Source organism: Bos mutus, chromosome 23 (assembly GCF_027580195.1).
Source record: "Bos mutus isolate GX-2022 chromosome 23, NWIPB_WYAK_1.1, whole genome shotgun sequence".
In the NCBI taxonomy this organism is placed as follows: domain Eukaryota; kingdom Metazoa; phylum Chordata; class Mammalia; order Artiodactyla; family Bovidae; genus Bos; species Bos mutus.
Window position 1 is genome coordinate 22212402 of NC_091639.1, and position 21020 is coordinate 22233421.

The window sequence follows — 21020 nt, forward strand, 5'->3', positions numbered from 1 at the left end:
GACATATACATTAACATATTTATAGCATGTCACTTTGCATACATGACTCTGTACACAGACTGTTATCAGACCTGGTGAGAGGAGTGGCTCAAATGGAAACTACTGAGGAGAGCAAGAAACAACTGAAGAATATTTGTAAGAGCACATAACATGTGCCACACAGAATTAAAGCAACAATTAACTGCTGACCATCACGACCAGCCTGACCAACAGCACAGGGTTGTTAGACACGACCACACCGTGCTCCATGCTCAGCAAACAAAGAGGCTCCTATAGTGATTTCTGTAAATGGCAACACCACCGGCTTTGTTTCCCCATTCTCTCCCCTTGTCCAGAGACCATGTCATCCAAGGGACTGCTCACCCCAGCTCCAGAAATCCACCCCCTTTACAAAGATGTGAGGCAGTCGAGGGCATGGAGGTAAGGGAAGTGAGCTCTTCAGAGGTAGAGTGACTTCAAATCCTAGCTCTCGGCAACTTCCTTAGCCATCCAGTGGTTGGGACTCTGAGCATCCAATGCAAGGAAAATGGATTCTTATTTGTTTATCTGGTTGTTCAGTGTCCGACTCTTTGTGACCCCATGGTCTGTTCCATGCAGGTTCCATCCCAGATCTCACTTTCCTTGTGACACGGAGGAAACTGGAGAGTGATGCGCCGGCTGGAGGATGCATCCTGGTTGCTGGTCTGTCCTCAATGCCTGTGTTGATTGACAGTCACGGACTTTGCAGATCTTATAATACTTTCTTCACACCTGCCTCTCCAAGCACAGGTGGCAATCAACTCGTGACACTCAACTTGTGACTTTCCAAACTGTATTAATATTCTTTGGGAGGGAGACGCTAACTAAATCCAAGCAACACATCAGAACATAAGGAAGGGCATTTAGATTTGCAGTGAGAGAGAGGGAGGTCAGATATCAAGAGGAATGAATGGCCTGGTGATGACAGTAGATGGTAGAAATAGGAAACTAAGTCTAAATGTTTCTTCTTCATTTTTAAAAAAAATCCAACACAGATCCCTCTCCTTGGCTAGCGCCTGGAGGTGAGGGATTGAAGAGACCTTGCAGATCACTTGGACAAGCTTCAGCCTGAGGTCCAGTGAGTGATTCATCCCAACAGGTCAGATCCTAGAAGCCCCCGGGAAGGCTGGCCGCCAGGAGGGAGTGGGGGAGGAAGGCCCAGTACCAGGCAGCCTCTGCTCCAGCTCTGAGGGGGTGGGGAAGGCAAGCCCTGGTCATCCCCTGGCTCTGTAGCCCTTTTGTGTAAGTCCTGGCAGGGATGACATGGGGCTGCGCCTGGGAGCACAGCTGTGGTTCTGCTGGGGAGGAGACAGGGCCAGGGCAGCTCTGCCCTCCCCGATCCTCCCCTAGGACTTTTTCAGGGGTGGGGACATGCACCCCAAGGGCCTCTCCTTGGCCTGACCCTGCTGCAGGGGCTCTCTGTCCCCACTGACAGTGGAGATGGCCAGTTTATTGAGCTCCTCTCTGCCCAGCTGTCTCCCCTCCCTCCTCTTCCTCCTCCTCCAGTTGACTTCCAGCTCTGCAGGTAAGATTTCTCTTTATTCCTGCCCTGGGGAGACTCTGAGAACAGAAAGGCTAGTTTTCTGGGCTTACTTCCTTCAATACATCCTCAAGTTGCCGTGCAAGTGATCTTTCCAAAACATAGATGTGCTGACATGGTTCCCCTCAGACACCTTCAGTGCCTCCCTACAGCCTTCAGAAGGGACCCCAACTCCATCACGTGACCTTAACTCAGGGCTTTCCCTGAACTTGGTTCTTACCTATCTTTCCAGCTTTGATTTCTCACCTATCAAACAGGGAATATCATAACAACCTTTTGGAGTTGCTGTCAGGGTTCAATAAAATGAAACCTTTAACATGCTTAGTCACACTTGTCCCATGGTAAACCTCAATAAATGTTTGTTGAAGTGTCTTGTCATGTTTGAGAGTTCTGTTCCGAGAGTTCTGTTCTGCACGATCAGACACTAATAAGTTTTTACAGAGGAGCCCTGCTCTCAGAAGACACATTCCCAACCTCAAGGAGCCACCTAACAGAGGGGACCTATGCATGCCTTCAAGAAATCTTTGCAGGTCTAATGGAGAAAGCAGCCTCATCTCCCAGTTGCTTCCAGTCTGACGAGGAGATACGTCCCACAGATGAAAACAGACTGGGAGCATGTATGGCAGGGTCCAGGAGCTATAGAGAGGGCTGAAGATACAGAGGAAATGAAGAAGAAAACAGAGCCACCTCTAGGGTGATCTCAGAGAAGAATCTGGGACCAGGGTATGAACAAGAACAGAGAGCTGAGAAGTGACAGAGAGGTGGTAGCAGTGAAGTGACCAAAGCAAAACCGCTAAGGGGAAAATAACAATCAATCTGGCCAAGTCTGAACAGGAAGGCCCATGGGACCATAAAACTGAGCAATGTTTGGCCGCATTCCTAGGGGCTGGGATGGCCACTGGCTAGAATGATCTATGCAGGGAACTCGCTGTATCTCTCCAAACAGAGACCTTTAAGAAAAACTGAGCTTTTCCCTGGCTCTAGAATTCCACTTAAAAATTAAGCTCCTTCTTTCCCTGTTTGAAGCAGCCCTTCCTTCCCATGAAGGACTTGTTTGTCCAGGTTCCCTGTGACACTCAGTTTCTTTTCTTTGGTGTCTTGGACAGGACAGTTCAGAGTAATAGGACCAGGGCACCCCATCCGGGCGCTGGTAGGGGATGAAGTGGAATTGCCCTGTCGCATATCTCCAGGAAAGAACGCTACAGGCATGGAGGTGGGATGGTATCGGCCCCCCTTCTCCAGGGTGGTTCATCTCTACCGAAATGGCAAGGACCAAGATGAAGAGCAGGCACCTGAATACCGGGGCCGCACACAGCTGCTAAAAGAGACCATTGGGGAAGGGAAGGTGACCCTCAGGATCCGGAATGTGAGGTTCTCAGATGAAGGAGGTTTTACCTGCTTCTTCCGAGATCACTCTTACCAAGAGGAGGCAGCGATGGAATTGAAAGTGGAAGGTGAGTAGTGTGTGTATCAGTAGGTATCATCTGTTCGATGGCCAAGACTTTCCTCTGAGCCTCTGACCATTCTCTCAGTTGAGATGAGATCCTTCAACCCAAACAGCTCGCTCCTGGGAATTAACTTCATAGAGATACACATCAACACATGGGAATTCATATGCCCACAATGTCTACTACATCATTACTCTACATGAGAAAGAAGCCAGAATCAGAGTCCATACCCAAGAGTAGGGAGTGACTGAGTAAACACTGTTATCCATATAGTAAATATCATGGAGCCATGTAAAAAATTGCTTTAGGGCCCTACCAGACATCCTGGAGGCATTTCACAAGGTATTGTTGGATAATAAAAGACAGCTACAGAATATAGGGAACAGGACAAAACCTTATGTTTTATATCAGAGAAACACAAAAAGACATCGGTAAGAAAATTAATATGGTTCACTTTGGGGGAAAGAAGGGAGGATAGGGTGTGATCCAACAAAAAGAAAAACAACTGTAATTTTATCCATATCATCATACTTATCATTTATATAAAAATGTATATATAATGTGTACATTTGTGGGTATGCCTAGGGAAATTCTTTATCTTAAATAGAAAAAAATGATAAATGCAAGCAGCAAAATCCAGAATAATCCATTTGTGTGTTATTTTGTGCTACTCAAGGGGAATATGAATTATCTAAAAGTTAATCAAAGTATCCAAGTGGACTTTTTCCCTTCTTGTTTTGCTTTGTATTGTCTTTTTATTTATTTGTTATGAATAAGAGCCCTATTCCTAAGGCTAGGAATAGGTCCTATTGCAAATCCTATTACAATGAATTCCTCAGTTGATGTGTTTGTAGTGTTTTATTAGATGAGGTTGAATATATTCCTGATAAACGTAACTACAAGTGAGTTAAACAAGTAGAACAAATGTCTGACTATATTCATAGAAAGAGATGTTACCTATAGATTTTACCTCCATTGCTTCCTTTCTCCAGAATTTCATTGCAGTATGTTTTGTGTGATGGATGACTTTGAAACTTTGTTGTTTTATCTATCTCTGAGGAGTTAAGATGTGTACAAGGAGGGGGAGATTTGAAAGTTAATTGCTATTTAATCGAGGATCAAAAATATTTTGAGGCCAGAGCCTCAGGTCATTTTCCTTCCCTCCTCCCCACCTGCAGCACAAACATCAGACAATCGATCACTTTTGTGTCTCAAGGGCCACTGTCGCAGTGCTGGGACCAGAAGATGGCATTGTATGTGGGATAACAAAGCACTGTTTCTACAGAGGGATTTCAGGCATGTGAAAATAGCTTTGTGTGGCACAGAATGTTCTTCATACAGCTGTTCTTACTGGGGGATTTTTACCTGCAAGGGAGTCTAACTGGAGAGCCAACCTCTCCAGTTGGCTGATTTTCCTCATTCCTGTTCAATAACTTCCTCCTTGCTCAAAAACTGCCTCCCCCAATACATTTCCCATCCCCACTCCCTCAGAAAAAAAAAAAAAAAAACTCCCTGGGGAGAAAGTTTTCCTTTGGGTGGATTTCCATAATCCAACCCACTTCCTCCTGTCTTATAATCTGCATGCCTAAGAGTCTTTAAAAAAAAAAAAAAAAAAGTATTTTATAAGGGACCACTCACTTAGCCTGTGGCTCCAGGAAGCCAAGACAAATTTAGGACCAAAATGCAGTAAGCATGTGATTGCCAAATTTCAGGTGTAATTGGTGGTTTAGTCACTAAGTCATGCCCAACACTTGCGATCCCGTGGACTGTAGCCCATCAGGCTCCTCTGTCCATGGGATTCTCAGGTGTAATTACCTTCCCTTTTTCTCTGCTGCTGCTGCTGCTAAGTCTCTTCAGTTGTGTCCGACTCTGTGCGACCCAATAGGCAGCAGCCCACCAGGCTCCCCCATCCCTGGGATTCTCCAGGCAAGAATACTGGAGTGGGTTGCCATTTCCTTCTCCAATGCATGAAAGTGAAAAGTGAAAGTGAAGTCGCTCAGTCATGTCCAACTCTTAGTGACCCCATAGACTGCAGCCTACCAGGCTCCTCCATCCATGGGATTTTCCAGGCAAGAGTACTGGAGAGTTTCTAATCTCACTTTCCAACTTTACATTTTTCTTGTCAATTTTATGATTTTGTTACTAGTTGTCTCTAAACCTTTCCTTAAACTCTTCATTATGAAACTGTAAAATAGTCCCAGGAGTAGAGAGATTCTTATGAGCCTCCCAGTTCCCATCACCTGACTGCAGCAGTTATGAACCAGGGACAGACAACCTGTTTCACTCAACCACACTCATTAACTTCCTCCCCAGTTGAGTTATTCAGGCAAATCCTAGACAGCATTATCATGTCATTTGCTAAATCTTCAAGAATGTATGTCTCAAACAGAAAAACTCATCAAACAAAACAAAATCATAACCAAAATATTAGTTACATCTTTAAACTTTAACAAAAATTCTTATTAATACCCAGTCTGTGTTCACATTTTTCTGATTATTTTATAAATACATTTTTGCAGTTGGTTTGCTTGAATCCAATCCAAACAAGATCCACAGGCAGGTATTCACCCTGTAGACCTCTCCATGATTTCATTCCCATGTTGTTCAACAGGGTGTTCCATACGCTTTATTTCCTGTGAACTCATCGATTAGAATATGCACCATCAGATTCAGATTCATTTGATCTGTTTTGTCAGGCATATTTCATAGGTGATGCTATATACTTCACTTATCACTTTATATCAGAAGTCTCACAATGTTTGCTTTTCTCTCATTTTGTGATTCTAACCCTTTGTTAAAATATAAAAGGTGTACAAAGAAAGGAACTAAAGTATGTAGTTGCTAAATCATGTTGCTCCAGGTTACTTCTGATAAGAACTTTGAAAGCAGAGTTGACTGTTTTCTCCTGGGGGACACAGTAACAGACAAGAACCTGAAACTACAGCTTGAAGGGTGGTATTTTTACCCACGAAACCAGTTTGAGGGTTTTTGCTGTGACTTAATGCCTACCCTGATGTCAGTATCTTTATTTAGCCCCCTAAGTGAGTAAGTGAAAGTCGCTCAGTCATGTGGGACTCTTTGCGACCCAATGGACTATACAGTCCATGGAGTTCTCCAGGCCAGAATACTGGAGTGGGTAGTGTTTCCCTTCTCCAGGGGATCTTCTCAACCCAGGATCGATCCCAGGTCGCACGTACTGCAGGCAGATTCTCTACCAACTGAGCCACAAGGGAAGCCCTTAGCCCCCTAAAGCAGAGAACAAAATGAAAAGCGTAGTCCCTGCATGCTGAGACTACACCAGGAAAGCTTTGAGGCACTGAAGGGCAGACTCTAAAATGGGCACTAGATGGCACCAGAAAGGCAAAGATCACCCCTCTCTCTTTACCATTTCCAGTCCACATCTACCAAATCCATGGATTCCACTTTCTCAAAATCTCCAGAACAGAGGTTCTGAACTTTTCTTTGCGTCACGCACCCTTTTATCAGACTGGTAAAATCGATGGACCCCTTCTCAGAAGGATATTTGAAATGAATAACATACCTGTACTAAAATAGTTATCAAAATCCTGTTGCTCCAGGTTACTTTTAAATAAGATATGGGGTGGCCCTGATCAGAGTGTCATTTCAAAACGGTGAACATAAGTGATATTTTGAGATTTCTGCACCAACTGTGATATGAAAATAGTTGTGTGTTTTAAGGATGAGAAAGTCTCAGGTTCTGTTCATATTGTTTCAGAGTGTTACCTACAAACATAATTGAAAGAAACACTACATTTCAGTTTAAAAGTTACTAAAAAGACTTTTTCTCCTGTTTAAGTTCACCTCGATTTCCTACACTGTCCTAGTTCAGGCTCATGTTTTTTACTTTCACTCTTATCATAGCCTCTTAATTGACTCCCCACCCCTCCCCACATCCTGCAGTCAGTGTGTCAGATCTTGTTCCTCCTCATCAAGAAATCCTTCAGAGTACCCCCGTGACCTTGAGGGTCAGATCTAAGTCCCTTGTGTGGTTCTCAAAACTCTCCAAGACTTGCCCAATATATAGACTCCTGTCATTCTAAACTACCGGCCCTGCCTGGAAACAACCACTTTTCTTTTAAGCCTAAGCTCAGATGTCAGTTCTGAGTCATCTTTGGGCGCTGTGCTGGCTGTTGAGGATGAGCACTGGGCCTCCCTGGTTCTGCCTTTCAGATCCCTTCTACTGGATCAACCCCGGCGTGCTGGTGCTCATCGCGGTCCTGCCAGTGCTCCTCCTACAGATCACCGTGGGCCTCGTCTTCCTGTGCCTGCAGCGCAGACTCCGAGGTACAGGCTGGAGGGCGGCTGGCGGGGGACCGTCCCTGAAGTGCCTGGCCTCTTGGAGCTTGGTCAGCTGATACCTATTCTTGAGGGACTTCTGGGTTCAGAACTCCATAATGACAAGTTTTATATCTTGCTGAATGTAATTATCATTTGGGCAACAGGACCTTTAGCTTTCATAAGAGGTAGGGCTGACATGCAATAACCCCATTTTACAGAGGAGGCAACTGAGGCCTGGAGCGGTTCAGAGATTTACTCAAGCTGGTACAGCTTGTAAGTGGCAGAGCTCAAACTGAAACCCCTATTTTCTGGCCCCTGTACCATACACAGCAGCTTATCCTTCTGGGAGAGTGTGAGCTTCAGAATTTGGCAGGTCTGTGTTATTAGGTTTAAACAAAGATACTATAAGTAAAACTCCCTACCACATAATAGGTGTTTCTCCTTCTCCATCCAACATCGAGGTCTGGGGTCCAGCTGTCTGAAGCTGCCTCTTGTGCCCAAGAGCATTCATGTCAAGACTTCTCCCCTCCACCAAGTGTTCCCAAAGCCAAAGCCTATAGGGCCTCCTTCCCCTTCCCATTCCTAACAGGCTAAAGCAGCAAGGACAGTTTGGAGTATATGAAGGGGTGATATTGGTGGGGTCTTCTCTCCCCATGACCTCATCCCAGATATTCAGTAACCTCTTCACCCACATGGCTGAGGAGAAAGGACCTGACTAGTGGCACCCCACTCCAGTACTCTTGCCTGGAAAATCCCATGGACGGAGGAGCCTGGTAGGCTACAGTCTGTGGGGTTGAGAAGATTTGGACATGACTGAGCGACTTCACTTTCACTTTTCACTTTCATGCATTGGAGAAGGAAATGGCAACCCACTCCAGTATTCTTGCCTGGAGAATCCCAGGGTTGGGGGAGCCTGGTGGGCTGCCGTCTATGGGGTCGCACAGAGTCGGACACTACTGAAGCGACTTAGCAGCAGCAGTGGAATTGGGAGGCCTGGGTTTGGGTCCAGCTCAATGACCAGAACCCTCCTCCAAGTCTCAGTTGCCTTGTCTGTGTCAGGCAGAGATAACACCCTCCCTCCCAGAAGGTAGGGGACAGTGTTATGTAAAGTGCCTAATACAGAGCCAGTCACAAAGCAGCTGCTCAACTAAATGTTTAGTTCCTTCTTTCCTCCTTCAGATGGGAAGTAGCTTTAGATTAACAAATTGACAACCCAGCAGGGTGGAGTGCCTGTGTGACCCCAGAACCAACAGGAAAAGGAGCAGACAGCAGTGGGGGAGATAATGGTTCAGGGTGTTGGTGGACATTGCTGTCTACCGAGGTTCTCCACTTTCTTTAAACCAGGCAGTAGCCAAAGAATGAGCCTGAAGCCCGGGATTCAAATCTGGTTCTCACTCTAAGGATGCTCCCAGGCTGCTGAGAAAAGAGCCTGCACAAAGGCCCAGGGCAGTGGGTGGGGAGGGGCTCCATCTACTGCCTGAGGTAGAATTAACAATGTCGCCTTTTTCTATTTTAGGAAAACTCTGGGCAGAGATAGGTGAGTTCCAGGCACCTTCCCTCCCCAGACCTTCCTCATAACTGAAATGGTCATTTTCTCTGACCATCTCTGCCTCTGTCCCAACACCTTGTGCTCCCTTGGAGCAAGAACTTCTCTATTTAAAACTCCTAAAACCAGTCGTACAAAGTTTCATTTCTCTTCCCTGCCTTCCGGGAGAGCAGAAGTAAAATCCTACAGCTCCCCTTCCTCCATCATTGTGCACCACTTACAACTACAAACAATTGCAAGTCATTAAATAACAAAGGCTCAGAGGAGAAAGGATCATTGCCAGTGCACTACTAAGTTCATTTGCATTTTTTCTTCTTTCAGAGAATCTCCACCGGACTTTTGGTAAGTTCTGGCAGCCCCCCAGGTCAGCTTGGTGTTTCACTCGACTCCTGTCACCTGGGGACATAAGGACTCCCAGCTCCCGGTTGGTCTTCTCCCTCTCTTGTTCTTTCTTTGAATGTCATCGTCTGCATCTAGGGTTGGTTAGATAATAGCATTATTAATTAGAGCTTCCAGGTGGCTCAGTGATAAAGAATCTGCCTGCAATGCAGGAGATGTGGGTTCGATCCTTAGGTTGGAAAGATCACTAGAGGAGGAAATAACAACTCATTTCAGTATTCTTGCTTGGAAAACCCCACTGTAGACCTGGCGGACTACAGTCCACGGGTCGGAAAGAGTTGGACATGACTGAGCACACAAGCACACACTTTTATGTGTGGTACTATAACACAGCTTCCCAATGTTAACTCATTCTAGGAATTACAAATACTTTATGTACATGATTTTATTTTTTTCAGGAATTACAAAGGAGAGGTAAACAGTGCCTCTGCACATCAATTTGATGTCTAGTTGGGGAAGTGATACATACACATAAATTAACTGGTGAATGAAAGTACATATACATCATTGACCAATCATGAGGAAAAATGAGTTTTCATGAGTACAGAATAAGTAACTGACTCCTCGGGGAAGACTTAGTGGGGGAAGTGAAGACACCCCCCCTAGAATGTTGGCCTGAACTTCCCTGGCAGTCCACCGTGGAAGACTCTGCACTTCCACTGTAGCGGGTACGGGTTTGATCCCTGGTGGGGGAGCTAAGATCCTGCATGCCACACAGCAAAAAAAAAAAAAAAAAAAAAGTTGGCCCAAGGATACGGTTTCTGTCCTTTTTGTTCACTGCAGATCATCTAGTGCCTTAAGGACAGTGCCTACAACAGGAGGGCACCCTAATCCTTGTTCAGTGGATGTTGCAGAAATTTTAATATGGTCCCTGCCCTGAGCAGCCTTCCCAAACAGCGTTTGCTTCTGAAGGCTTGGAGGTGTCCCTGGCTCCACCCTGGCATTTAATCAGTGTGCAGAAAAAAACACACACAGTCTCCAACTCAAAGGGGAGGACCAAGATCTTTGTTTTACAGGATTCAAGTAACAAAGGTCTTAACTCTGTACTCTTCAACAGTCTGGTGAAGCTTCATGAACCTCTCCCTTCCCAGAATGTTTTGAAATGTACACATAAAATACAACACATATGATTACAAAGAAAATCATTATTTTGAAAGTTATCAAAATGTAAACAAATTTGTGATTAAAGCAACCAATATTTCTTTAAATAACAAAACTATAGATTAAATAATAAAATGTAGTGGCAAGTCTAACAATCTGGTATTTCAAAATATTGATAAACAGTATTTTGAGACTTCAGAAACAACTCTGATGGGAATGCTGTTTCCATTGGTGATAAAGTCAGAAGTACCACTGATAACTGATTTGTTATGGTCCTTTTTCAGGAAGAAAAAGCTAAATTCAGTTCGAAGTTAGTGAAAATAAAAATGTAGTGCTTTTCTCATGCAAATTCATGAACTCCCTGGATTCTATCCAAACTGTTTTGGCACGCAGGTTAAGAACCCCCAATCCCAAAGAAACGCAATAATAAATGGAGTGGGTGGGTGGGACACAAGAGGGGAACACATGTTCATCCTGTTTGTTTTGTGGCAAATAATTCAGATCCCCACTTCCTGATGGTGCCCTGCTGGAAGATAACCCTATTTGTCATCGTGCCGGTTCTCGGACCCCTGGTGGCCTTGATCATCTGCTATAACTGGCTACACCGCAGACTAGCAGGTGCAGTGTTGGGGCAGCAGACAGGACCACTGAGCTGGAGGGATCAAGCCAGCCCTGAATAGGAAACTTAAAGAGGGTGGATGGGAGCAGGGTTCAAGATTCAGAGCCGGAATGTCCTTCCTGCTCTGTCCCCATAGCCAACCCCAGACTCCTCAGAAAGAAGAAATTTCTCCTCAGAAAATAGAAATAATCCAAGAAGCGAACCACTTATTGAGACTTGAGGGGTCTCTTAGTGGAAGGGGGGAGGGGCGTGACTACAAAGTCCACAGGGAGGATGTGGGAGGAGCCAGTCATCTTCCGCTCATCACCTATTTCTCTTTGTTTTCAGGGCAATTTCTTGAAGAGCTAAGTAAGTTTTCTTCACTTTCTTAAAAGCTGAAAGCAAAAGACAGAGAGCAGCAGCAGCAAGGGGAAGAGGGGGCTACTGAGGGATCAAAATCCAAGAGGAAAGGAAGGGGCTGGCAAGCCTGGGTGGAGGGATGTCTCCTCCTGGGGAATGGGCGCTGAAGGCACTCTAATCTGCTGCCTGATCTGTCCCAGCTAGGAGCCCCACTATCAGGAATCCCACTCCAACTGCCTCCTTTCCCATTCGTTCATCCATTCCCTACAGCAGCTGCCCTGGGCCTCACCTCTGATGCTGGGTGGCTCCTCAGGGTCTTTCTTCTCTCTGGTTTAACAGTTTCATGACAGGAACTGTTGACGGCTTTTTCAAGTTATTTTCTCCTCCTTCTAGGAAACCCCTTCTGAAGGATACAGCATCTTGGCTGGGATGGAGAAGAGCCTGGCTGGTCCAAGGATCAGTCATTGGGGATGTCACATCCATTGAGTTGCACATTCACTGGCCTCCCTCCTCGCTGCGGGGACATTGCAATCTGCATTTCCAGGAATGCTCTGAATTCAAACAGGATCCACTTCTCTTCTGTCTTTACCTTGTCTGTCCCTTTCCCCAGCTCCTTCCCTCCTCTCCCCCTTTTTGCTGCCCACATCATTCTGCTCCTTGGTCTGTCTTCCACCTGAAGTCCTCTCCGGCTACAGCCAGGCAGGTGTTCTTCTTTCTGTCAGAGGACACCTGTGCTGCAGAGTAACACAGACAAGTGGGTCTCTGCCATGAAATGAAGACCAGGAACCTCCTCGTTGCAAATTACAACACATCAGCTTTGCAAATGGTGGTCATTTCTTCCAAAATCTCAGCCCTGGTAGGCAGAGCTGAGGGGTGTGAAGGGTTGAAGAGAAGGTGCAGGAAAAGTCCACAATATCCAAGAGAGAGCCAAGTGATCTGCAGAGCGAGGACCTGGGGAGAAACCCATGGAGTGCTGGCCAGAGCTCCATCTTGCCTGAGCGGCTCAACGAGGAGCCAGGGGAGCAAGGGATGAGAACGGATGAGAACGGAGCAACATGCCTGCTTTTAAACACCTCCCTTCTACTTCCACACCCCATCCAGATGGGCCCCTCAGACTTTCCCTTCTCTCATCCTTTCCCTCTCATCTTCATACCTAATGGAGATCCACTGTCTTTTTGAACAATTACTACTTGATGGTCTATCAGACGCAAAGAAACAAGCTAGGTGCTAATTAATAACAATACAAGTTTCCAAGTGCCACTTCTTGTCCCCTTTCCTTTCTGTATGTCCTCCTCTATCCCATCACCTCTCTTCCTTTATCCCAGTCTCCTTACCCTGTAGGTCATTCCTCTGGAAAACCAAACAGAGAAAGACCTCAGGCGGACAGGCCATTCATTTCCCTTCTAAGACCTTCATTGCCTTTGCTTTCTTTCTTCTGCGTGCCTTTTCCTCTCCCTTCCTCCCCTTTCCTGAGGTCTGGATCCAGGAGAAAGATCCATTTCCTTCCCTGCCACAGCAGAGGCATTGGGAAAGAAGCCAAGCCACTGACCCAGGATGGCCCAGCACTTGTGGGGACTGCCCAGGAATAGCCCCTTGCTTCTGTAGCCCCCCCAGTGACCCAAAAGGTCCTCTTTCTCCCCAAAGCAGACGTCGCATATAGGGCAACAGTAGACCCTCTGCTTCCAGTGAGTCTGCTGGTGCCGGATCAGCCCGGAGAATAAAGTGAAGGACTTGCCACAGTGGAAGCAGCGGTTGGACTGCTCTGTGAAGTGGACCTTCTGATGACTGGAGAGACGGGTTTTCCTGCTAAAAGTTAAGGGACAATGAGGGCAAGAGAAGACCTTGAGTCTTGAAGGCTTCTCTGGGTGAGAGTTGGACTTGGTGTTCAGGCGAGTAGCTCGCATGTTGGCTGCCAGGGTCCTGGTCACAGGCTCTGGGGCTGGGGTCCTGGTCACAGGCTCTGGGGCTGGGGTCCTGGTCACAGGCTCTGGGGCCTGAGCTCTCACAGTGATTACCATGTTCTTGGTGGCAGGTACCTGGTTCCTGTCTATTGACGGCTGGGGCTGAGTCTTGGGACCCTTGGTTTTAAGTGTGGGTCCTTGGGTCACAGCCACTGCTGCATGGTTCCCTGTTGCCAGGCCCTGTAATCCAGCTCTGGTATCCGGAGTCCTCACAATATGCTTCTGGTTTCCAGCCCCCAGCTTCTGGCCTTGGTGCGTCTTCTGGTGGCGTTTGAGCTCAGACTGGTCCCTGAAGCACTTCCCACAGAAGGGGCACGCATGGGGCCGGTAGCCCAGATGGACACGGCGGTGACGGCTCAGTCCAGAAGCATCGCAGTAGGTCTTGCCACAGAGCGAGCAGCGGAAGGGCCTTTCCCTGGGTTGCTTGCGCCGGCCGGAGCTGAGGTCCTTGGGGTTCTGGAAGGACTTCCCACACTGGGCGCTGTTGTGAACAAGCTGATGGTTGTAGAGGCTGGAGCGCTTGCTGAAGCACTTGCCACAGGTGTGACAGGTAAAGGCTGGCCGAGCCCAGGATTCTGGCAATGTTGGCGTCTTTTCCGGGGACCCAGCTGGAGGAGAGGTTGGGCCCAAGCCTCTGTGAGCAAGGGAGGCCTTCTTGTCATCAACAGTCCCCTCATCTCCCAAACTCTGACTCTGTTCTTGGCTTTCCTCCTTCTTGCCTCCTGGAGGAAATGAGGAAGAATGATGGGATTCATCATGACAGCCCTGACACAGCTGTCTGTTCAGTCCACACTGCTTCCTCTCCCACCCGACATTCACCCTCACTCTTACACCTCAGAGACCAGAGATAAGAATAAACTTTTGGGTTGTCAAATTGAAAGCAAATAAAAATTTAACTGGCATCTTCCAACAATATCTGAGATCAAAATTTTAACCACATTTCTTCAAATCCATTTCTTTTCATTTTCTTTTTTCAATTACCAAAGTATAGTTTATTTACAATGCATGTGTTAATTCCTCTCATTTGCAATATTGATCATACTCCCAGACACCCCAGATACCCACAGGTGACCTCATAATATATCATAAGGATTGGGACACTTGGATGACCAGAACGTGCTATTAAGAATCAAGCTAAGGTGAGAAGCATAAACCAGAACTGTCTCGGCAAACCAGGACTGGGGTCAACTCAGACTTAAATTTCTCTCAAGTCCTTATTCTACTCTCAGGAACAAGTCATCCTTAGTCCAACTCAGCATCAGGCTTATCTCCCATCCCTTTCTTTTTCTCTTGGGAAGGACTTTTTAATCAAGAGGCTATCGCTGCCATAAGCAACTGACATGGAATCTCTCAGTCCCTGGAAACTGAAGATATTCACTTGTCCTGAGTGGCTCAGATACTCATCTTCTTAAAGCCAGGGGACTTGAGCAGATGATGTCCAGGCAGGAAGGATGCAAGCTAGGACCAGGTATACAGACCCCTGTTCCTCTTAGGCATTTCCATCCTCCTGAGGCATCCTGGGCCCTTTTCACCCTCCTCTCTCCTTTGCAATTCTCACCTGAATGAAAGCCTTCTCCATTCGGGGAACAGAGATCCGCTTCCCACTGTTTCTCTTCTTGCTCAAGCTTGGCGATCAGATCTAGATTAGACAGAAAGATTCCATCTGGGGAATGGGAAGGAGAGGAAAAGCTGAGGTCCCAGGCTCTGCCCCTTCACACGTCAGGGGCTCACTTCTTGCATATCTGTGGTTTAAGAGCCATAATCTGGGACACTTAAGTGCTGGAAGGAGACACACAAAAGGCCAGATTCCAACAAAGTGCCGGGTACATATGACTCAGGATATACTGGCTGGCTGAATAGGCAGATTTGCATTCTTTGAAAACACTGTTATCATGTTACAAGTGTTATCTTTGCCTTCATGCAAGCTTTCATTCCTTCTTTCACCCTGAGCCTAGTAACCCAGATCTTTCCCACCTGGAACATAAAGAACCAAAACCAAGGATCAGTGAAGATAATTGTGAGCTGATCTACCTATCCAGGGAAACCAGATGTTCCAAAGGCCTGGGACAGAAAGCTTGTGAGGAACCCCAGCCTCTTACCCACAGACATCAAGTTTCTGACAGTCTCTGATATAACATCCTGGTAGAGGACCCTCTGACTGACATCTAGACATTTCCACTCTTCCTGGGTGAAGTTTACTGCCACATCCTCAAAGGTGACTGGCTTCTGGAAGAACAGGAAAGATTCGGGGAGTTTGTATACAGACAGACAGACATCCAGTCTAAAGGTTTAGAACACTAAGAGAAAAGGAAAACCACGGAAGGAGAGAAGAAATAGGAATAGGAAAAGACAAGTACAAAGTCAGCAACTTTAATGTACAGACAGGAAAGGAAGGGTGGAGAGGAAGGGAGAACAATGCAGGGGGAGAAGGCAGGGGTATGTACGAATGAAAGTAGGGAGGATGAAAGGCTGCCACTCTGATGAATTTCAGCAAGTAGTCCTTGAAGGATTCCAGGTTGGTATGGAAGCTGAAAAAAGGACTCGGAGCCCCTTCTCCTGGATGCTTTACAGCTTGGAACCTTCTGAGATTCCATTTGGTCTGCAGACAGGATAATGGATGAAGGAGCTCCTGGAGTCCAGGACCCGGGCCCTCCCTCCCTTCCTCTCGCTTGGTCTCCTCACCTTCACCCACTCCTTCCACCAGCACTCTCCCTTCCAGGCTTTCGGCAGACCCTCCTCGTCCACCTGAGGGAGCAGCTTCTGTACAGGTTCCACTGGCTTTGGCTGGTCAGACACCTTCTCTTCCATGCTGTCTCTTTTAAGCTTTATCCATGCCTGGTCTGGCCCCCAAGGGTGACTAGGCTCCATCCTGGGGCTATCTACCTTCCAGCAACTGAGGAGATGGAGAGACCTGGCAAAGGCCTTTGCAAAGGGTTTGAATTGGCCTCCTGTGTCAAAGATATCTGCTCCAGGGGGCTATCTTCCTTTTTTGTTCTGCTGTCCAAACTCTCCTCTTTCACAACTGAGAACACCTTTGATTCCCTTCAAGCCTCAGCCACAGAGTTCAGGGACCTGGTCCCCCTTGCCTCAGCAGTCACTATTCAGTAATGCCAGGTTGCAGCCCTGCAGGTGTCGTCTGCCTTCTGCTTCACCCTGCTTCTAGCTGCTGCCCACCTCCAGGAACCTGAGGTCAGAGAGAAACAAAACTTATCAGTAAGAGGGGGTGAGGAACAACAGCTTCCTAATTTGGTCAGGAAACACCAAGAGTTATTGAACCTCTTATTTGTACCTAAAACCTCTCAGTATTGCCTCATGAGGTAATGATTAATAACCTCATTTTAAGTAATCTAAAGTACAGAGATGCTAGGTAATTGCTCAGGGATGCTCCCAGTCCACAGCAGTTAGTGTTCAAAGCCTGGGCTCTATCACCGAGGACAAGATTCCCGCTGTCCCAAAGCCCCCTCTAGGGTGGCAGTATGGTATTCTGGAAAGAAAGCACATGCCTGAGGTAACCAGCCCTGGTTCTGTCACAAACAGCCTTGTGCAAGTGTCTGCATTCTGATGTGGTTTTACTGGAAAATAATATTAAAGGAGATTCTCTAAGATCCCATCTAGGATGATTCTGTGAATTTTTAATACATACAGATCCTTGTAAAGAATAAAGAAAGAAGGGACTTTCCCTGTTGGCCCAGTGGTTAAAAGTCCAGGCTTGATCCCTTATGGGGATCCTGCATGCCCCACAGCAGAGTTAGTTTAACGACCGTTAAAATAAAAAAGTGGGTAACAGCCCAACAACCAACACTTACAAAGGGCTGGCTCCCAGGGAGCCAGCGCTGGAGCTGCGGTCCAACCGGGGAAGTTCCTGCTCTGCCCAAACATGGTGGAACTCCCACCTCCTCCTGCGGACTGCCACTCACCCCGCTAGGCCTCCCTCCAGATGGAATGAATGGAATGAAAAGAATGAAGACTTAAAAACCTGTTGACGTTCTTCCTTTCACTGTTTTGAAAGGTGGTAGAATTGAAAATGCCAGAAAGGAAAGGGGCGTTCAACAATGAAGTTAATAGGATTGCTAAAAAGAAAGCTGACAGGAAAGGTGCATTTCCTAGGAGGTGAAGTTGGTCCCTCCCTCCCTTCGCTTCAAGCCCATCCATAATCAAGCGGTGAGATGGTGCAGGTCTGGATTATTCTCCTACTAGCCCGTGGAACACAGTAAAAATAACACTTCAAAAGTCTCTATAATCTTATCCTCAAAGTTCTGGCTCTCTTGTTTTCCCTCAGGAAAGACCCACCGTTGTAAGTCTTTCTCAAAAGCATTTGCTGGGGTGGTGGCCAGGGGCGCTCGGTCCAGATTCTAGGCTGGTTGTCTGGTTTGGGGAGAAAGCATAACTATGGAGTCTGAATTTCTGGCGCTGCCGCCTGCCCCTGGCACGTTGACCTCGATAGTACTTTCTACATCCACTCGCCCCAGAGCTCAAACCGGTTGGCCGGCTAGTGCAAGGCGGCTGGGGTAACACGACTCTAGGCGCAGACCTGTTTATCAGTTCAGGGCCCGTCCCCGCCCTTCCAAGAACGTAAACCCCTCGAGGGAATGTGTCGCCATTTTCCAGTGCTCTGAGTCCACCCGATCTCTAACCCCAAACCGTCCAGTGTTTCCTGTAGCTATTCTGAGAACCACTGAAATCCCCAACACCCGCTCCAGGCTTCGGGGTCCGCCCTTGCCGCCCCGCTCGCCGCTGCTTCAGCCACTGGAGTTTTCTGCCCTCCGGCCAAGCAGAACGACCCTCGGGCCTTCGCCCTTCTCATCCGGCCTTTGGGTCTCTGCTCGGTCCTAGCTCTGCCCGGTCAGATCGCGGGCCCATGGCGCTCACCTCCGGCCACTTCGCGCCCGGCCTCGGACCCCAGCCTCGGAGGCTCCCGCGGGCAGGGACGGAGAGTTTCGCTCACGATTGCGTGGCCCGCTACCCAGTACCCACTGAACCGGTCCCGCTGACGGGAACTGCACTGCCCGATTCCCGTCTGCCCCGAAACCTCGTTGCTGGGACCCTGACTTTTTCAACACATGCTAGCAGCCCGTGCTCTTGGCCGAATCCCCAGGGAGTGAGTGGTCGCCGCACCGGACCACACCCTGAACCAGTCCAGGTTTCCCCAGGGGCCCTCAGGGCTTGGAAACTCCTCCAGGACTAGGGGCGCGATGCTCCCCTCGCCTGCCGAGGTCAGGGGCGGAAGATCGCAGGACAAACCTTTCACTAGCCTCCACCACCGCGAGCTCAACTCCCCGCTGCCCTTACTCACCCGCCGCTGCCGAGGACCGGGGCTCCAGGACGTAGGACTTCCGGTGGGCCAGCGGCTAGCCGCGCCAACCCAGCGCAAATGTACCGGGAGCCCGCGACCCCGCCCCGGCCCTGCCAGGACCCCGTCCCGACCCCACTCTCCTCGCCGATTTCCGCAGACCCACCGCGTACCCTGCCTGGCTTTGCTTGTGGGACCGCCAAAGTCAAGAGTTCAAAACAATCTAGGAAGCTTAAAAGAAAAAGGATCCGCCCATCCCACTAGCCCATCCCTCCTACCAATTGTAGCTGCTGGTCCCACCCAGGGCTAGGATTTCATTTCCAGTCTTAACTCACTCTTGGGAGAAAAGGGATTGAATTATTTCTGATGAAAACACACAGTTGGGCTACCCAAGTGACTCAGTGGTAAAGAATATGTTCGTAGCTCGGTCATGTCCAACTCTTTGTGATCCCTTGGACTCTAGCCCACCAGGCTCCTCTGTCCATGGAATTCTCCAGGCAAGAATACTGGAGTGGGTTACCGTTCCTTTTTCCAGGGGATCTTCCTGACCAAAGAATCAAACCCACCTCTCCTTAACTGGCAGGCGGGTTCTTCACCACTGTAGCTGAGATGGTAAAGAATCTGCCTGCAACGCAGAAGACCTGAGTTTGATCCCTGGGTTGCGAAGATCCCCTAGACAAGGAAATGGCAACCGACTCCAGTATTCTTACCTGGAAAATCTCATGGATGGAGGAGCCTGGCTACAGTCCATGGGGTCACTAAAGAGTCTAACAGGACTTAGCAACCAAACAAAAACAAAAACACACAATCACCAACCACCATCACCTAGAGCCCAAAGGGGGAAAATGAGACCTTCATGGGCCCCCAGAAGGAGACCTGGAGGCACATAGCACCTTAGAAAAGCAAAGACAAAGGGGGAGAACACACACTGTGACTTAGATGATAACAGCATGCATGTGGCGCAGAGAGGACCATGCCCAGGGAAAGTTCTACTTAACCTTGGCTGCTTATCTGGTTTCTCAGCAATGTCTTTTTTTTTTTTTAATCTGCTCAACAGAAATTACATTTTTTCTTTCCATTTAATTAGCACTTACCATAAACCATTTTGTATCATGATCATGTTTGACGTGTCAACATTGGCATGGGGTTTTACAATTTACCAAAAAAAACCTTGAAAACATAGCCTCCATTAAATCCTCATAAACATCTTGTGAGAGGTTGGAATTGTTACTCTGTCTTTATAGGTAAACAGGCTCAGAGATGTTGAGCCTTGCCAAAGCCCACATCTGGCTTCACGGGACAGGAAACCAGACCCTGCTTTGAAGTCTGCACACTAGAGTCTTGACTCCTTGGTTAGTACAGGATGGTTAGCAAATGTGGGGTGGGGAAGGGGGCTTGCTTATTTTATTTTTTTAATATTTATTTATGGTTTTTCTTGACTTCCTATTTCTGCATTCCAGTCCCCTACAATGAAAAGGATATCTTTTTTTGGGTGTTAGTTCTAGAAGGTCTTATAGGTCTTCATGGAACTGTTCAGCTTCTTCACTGTTACTGGTCGGGGCATAGACTTGGATTACTGTGAATCCAAGTTTGCCTTGGAATTATGGTTTGCCTTGGAAAAGAACAAGCTAATAGAGTTCTGCCACAAGAATGCACTGGTCATAGCAAACACCCTCTTCCAACAACACAAGAGAAGATTCTACACGTGGACATCGCCAGATGGTCAACACCGAAATCAGATTGATTATATTCTTTGCAGCCAAAGATAGAGAAGCTCTACATAGTCAGCAAAAACAAGACCGGGAGCTGACTGTGGCTCAGATCATGAACTCCTTATTGCCAAATTCAGACTGATGTTGAAGAAAGTGGAGAAAACCACTAGACCATTCAGGTATGACGTAAATCAAATCCCTTATGACTATACAGTGGAAGTGAGAAATAGACTTAAGGGACTAGATCTGTTAGAGTCCCTGATGAACTATGGGCAGAGGTTCATGACATTGTACAGGAGACAGGAATCAAGACCATCCCCAAGAAAAAGAAATGCAAAAAAAGCAAAAGGGCTGTCTGAGGAGGCCTTACAAATAGCTGTGAAAAGAAGAGAAGCAAAGAGCAAAGGAGAAAAGGAAAGATATACCCATTTGAATGCAGAGTTCCAAAGAATAGCAAGGAGAGATAAGAAAGCCTTCTTCAGCAATCAATGCAAAGAAATAAAGGAAAATAACAGAATGGGATAGACTAGAGATCTCTTCAAGAAAATTAGAGATACCAAGGGAACATTTCATGCAAAGATGGGCTCAATAAAGGACAGCAATGGTATGGACCAGAAGATATTAAGAAGAGGTGGCAAGAATACACAGAAGAAATGTACAAAAAAGATATTCATGACCCAGATAATTACGATGGTGTGGTCACTCACCTAGAGCCAGATATCCTGGAATGTGAAGTCAAATGGGCCTT

General features: G+C 47.3%; 2 protein-coding genes across 2 annotated transcripts; one reads left to right on the forward strand and one right to left on the reverse strand.

Annotated features, from left to right (window-relative positions):
• The first annotated feature begins 1458 nt into the window (after positions 1 to 1458).
• On the forward strand, positions 1459 to 11487 carry MOG (myelin oligodendrocyte glycoprotein). The gene is given in 9 exon segments (XM_014483602.2): positions 1459 to 1543; positions 2665 to 3012; positions 7198 to 7311; positions 8822 to 8842; positions 9173 to 9193; positions 10853 to 10969; positions 11298 to 11370; positions 11372 to 11423; positions 11425 to 11487. Coding segments are annotated over 9 exon segments (894 nt in total).
• Positions 9618 to 18805, reverse strand: ZFP57 (ZFP57 zinc finger protein). The gene is given in 6 exon segments (XM_014483601.2): positions 9618 to 12770; positions 12773 to 13992; positions 14829 to 14933; positions 15370 to 15496; positions 15953 to 16454; positions 18734 to 18805. Coding segments are annotated over 5 exon segments (1707 nt in total). The 5' UTR covers positions 16139 to 16454; positions 18734 to 18805; the 3' UTR covers positions 9618 to 12701.
• Positions 18806 to 21020: the final 2215 nt, after the last annotated feature.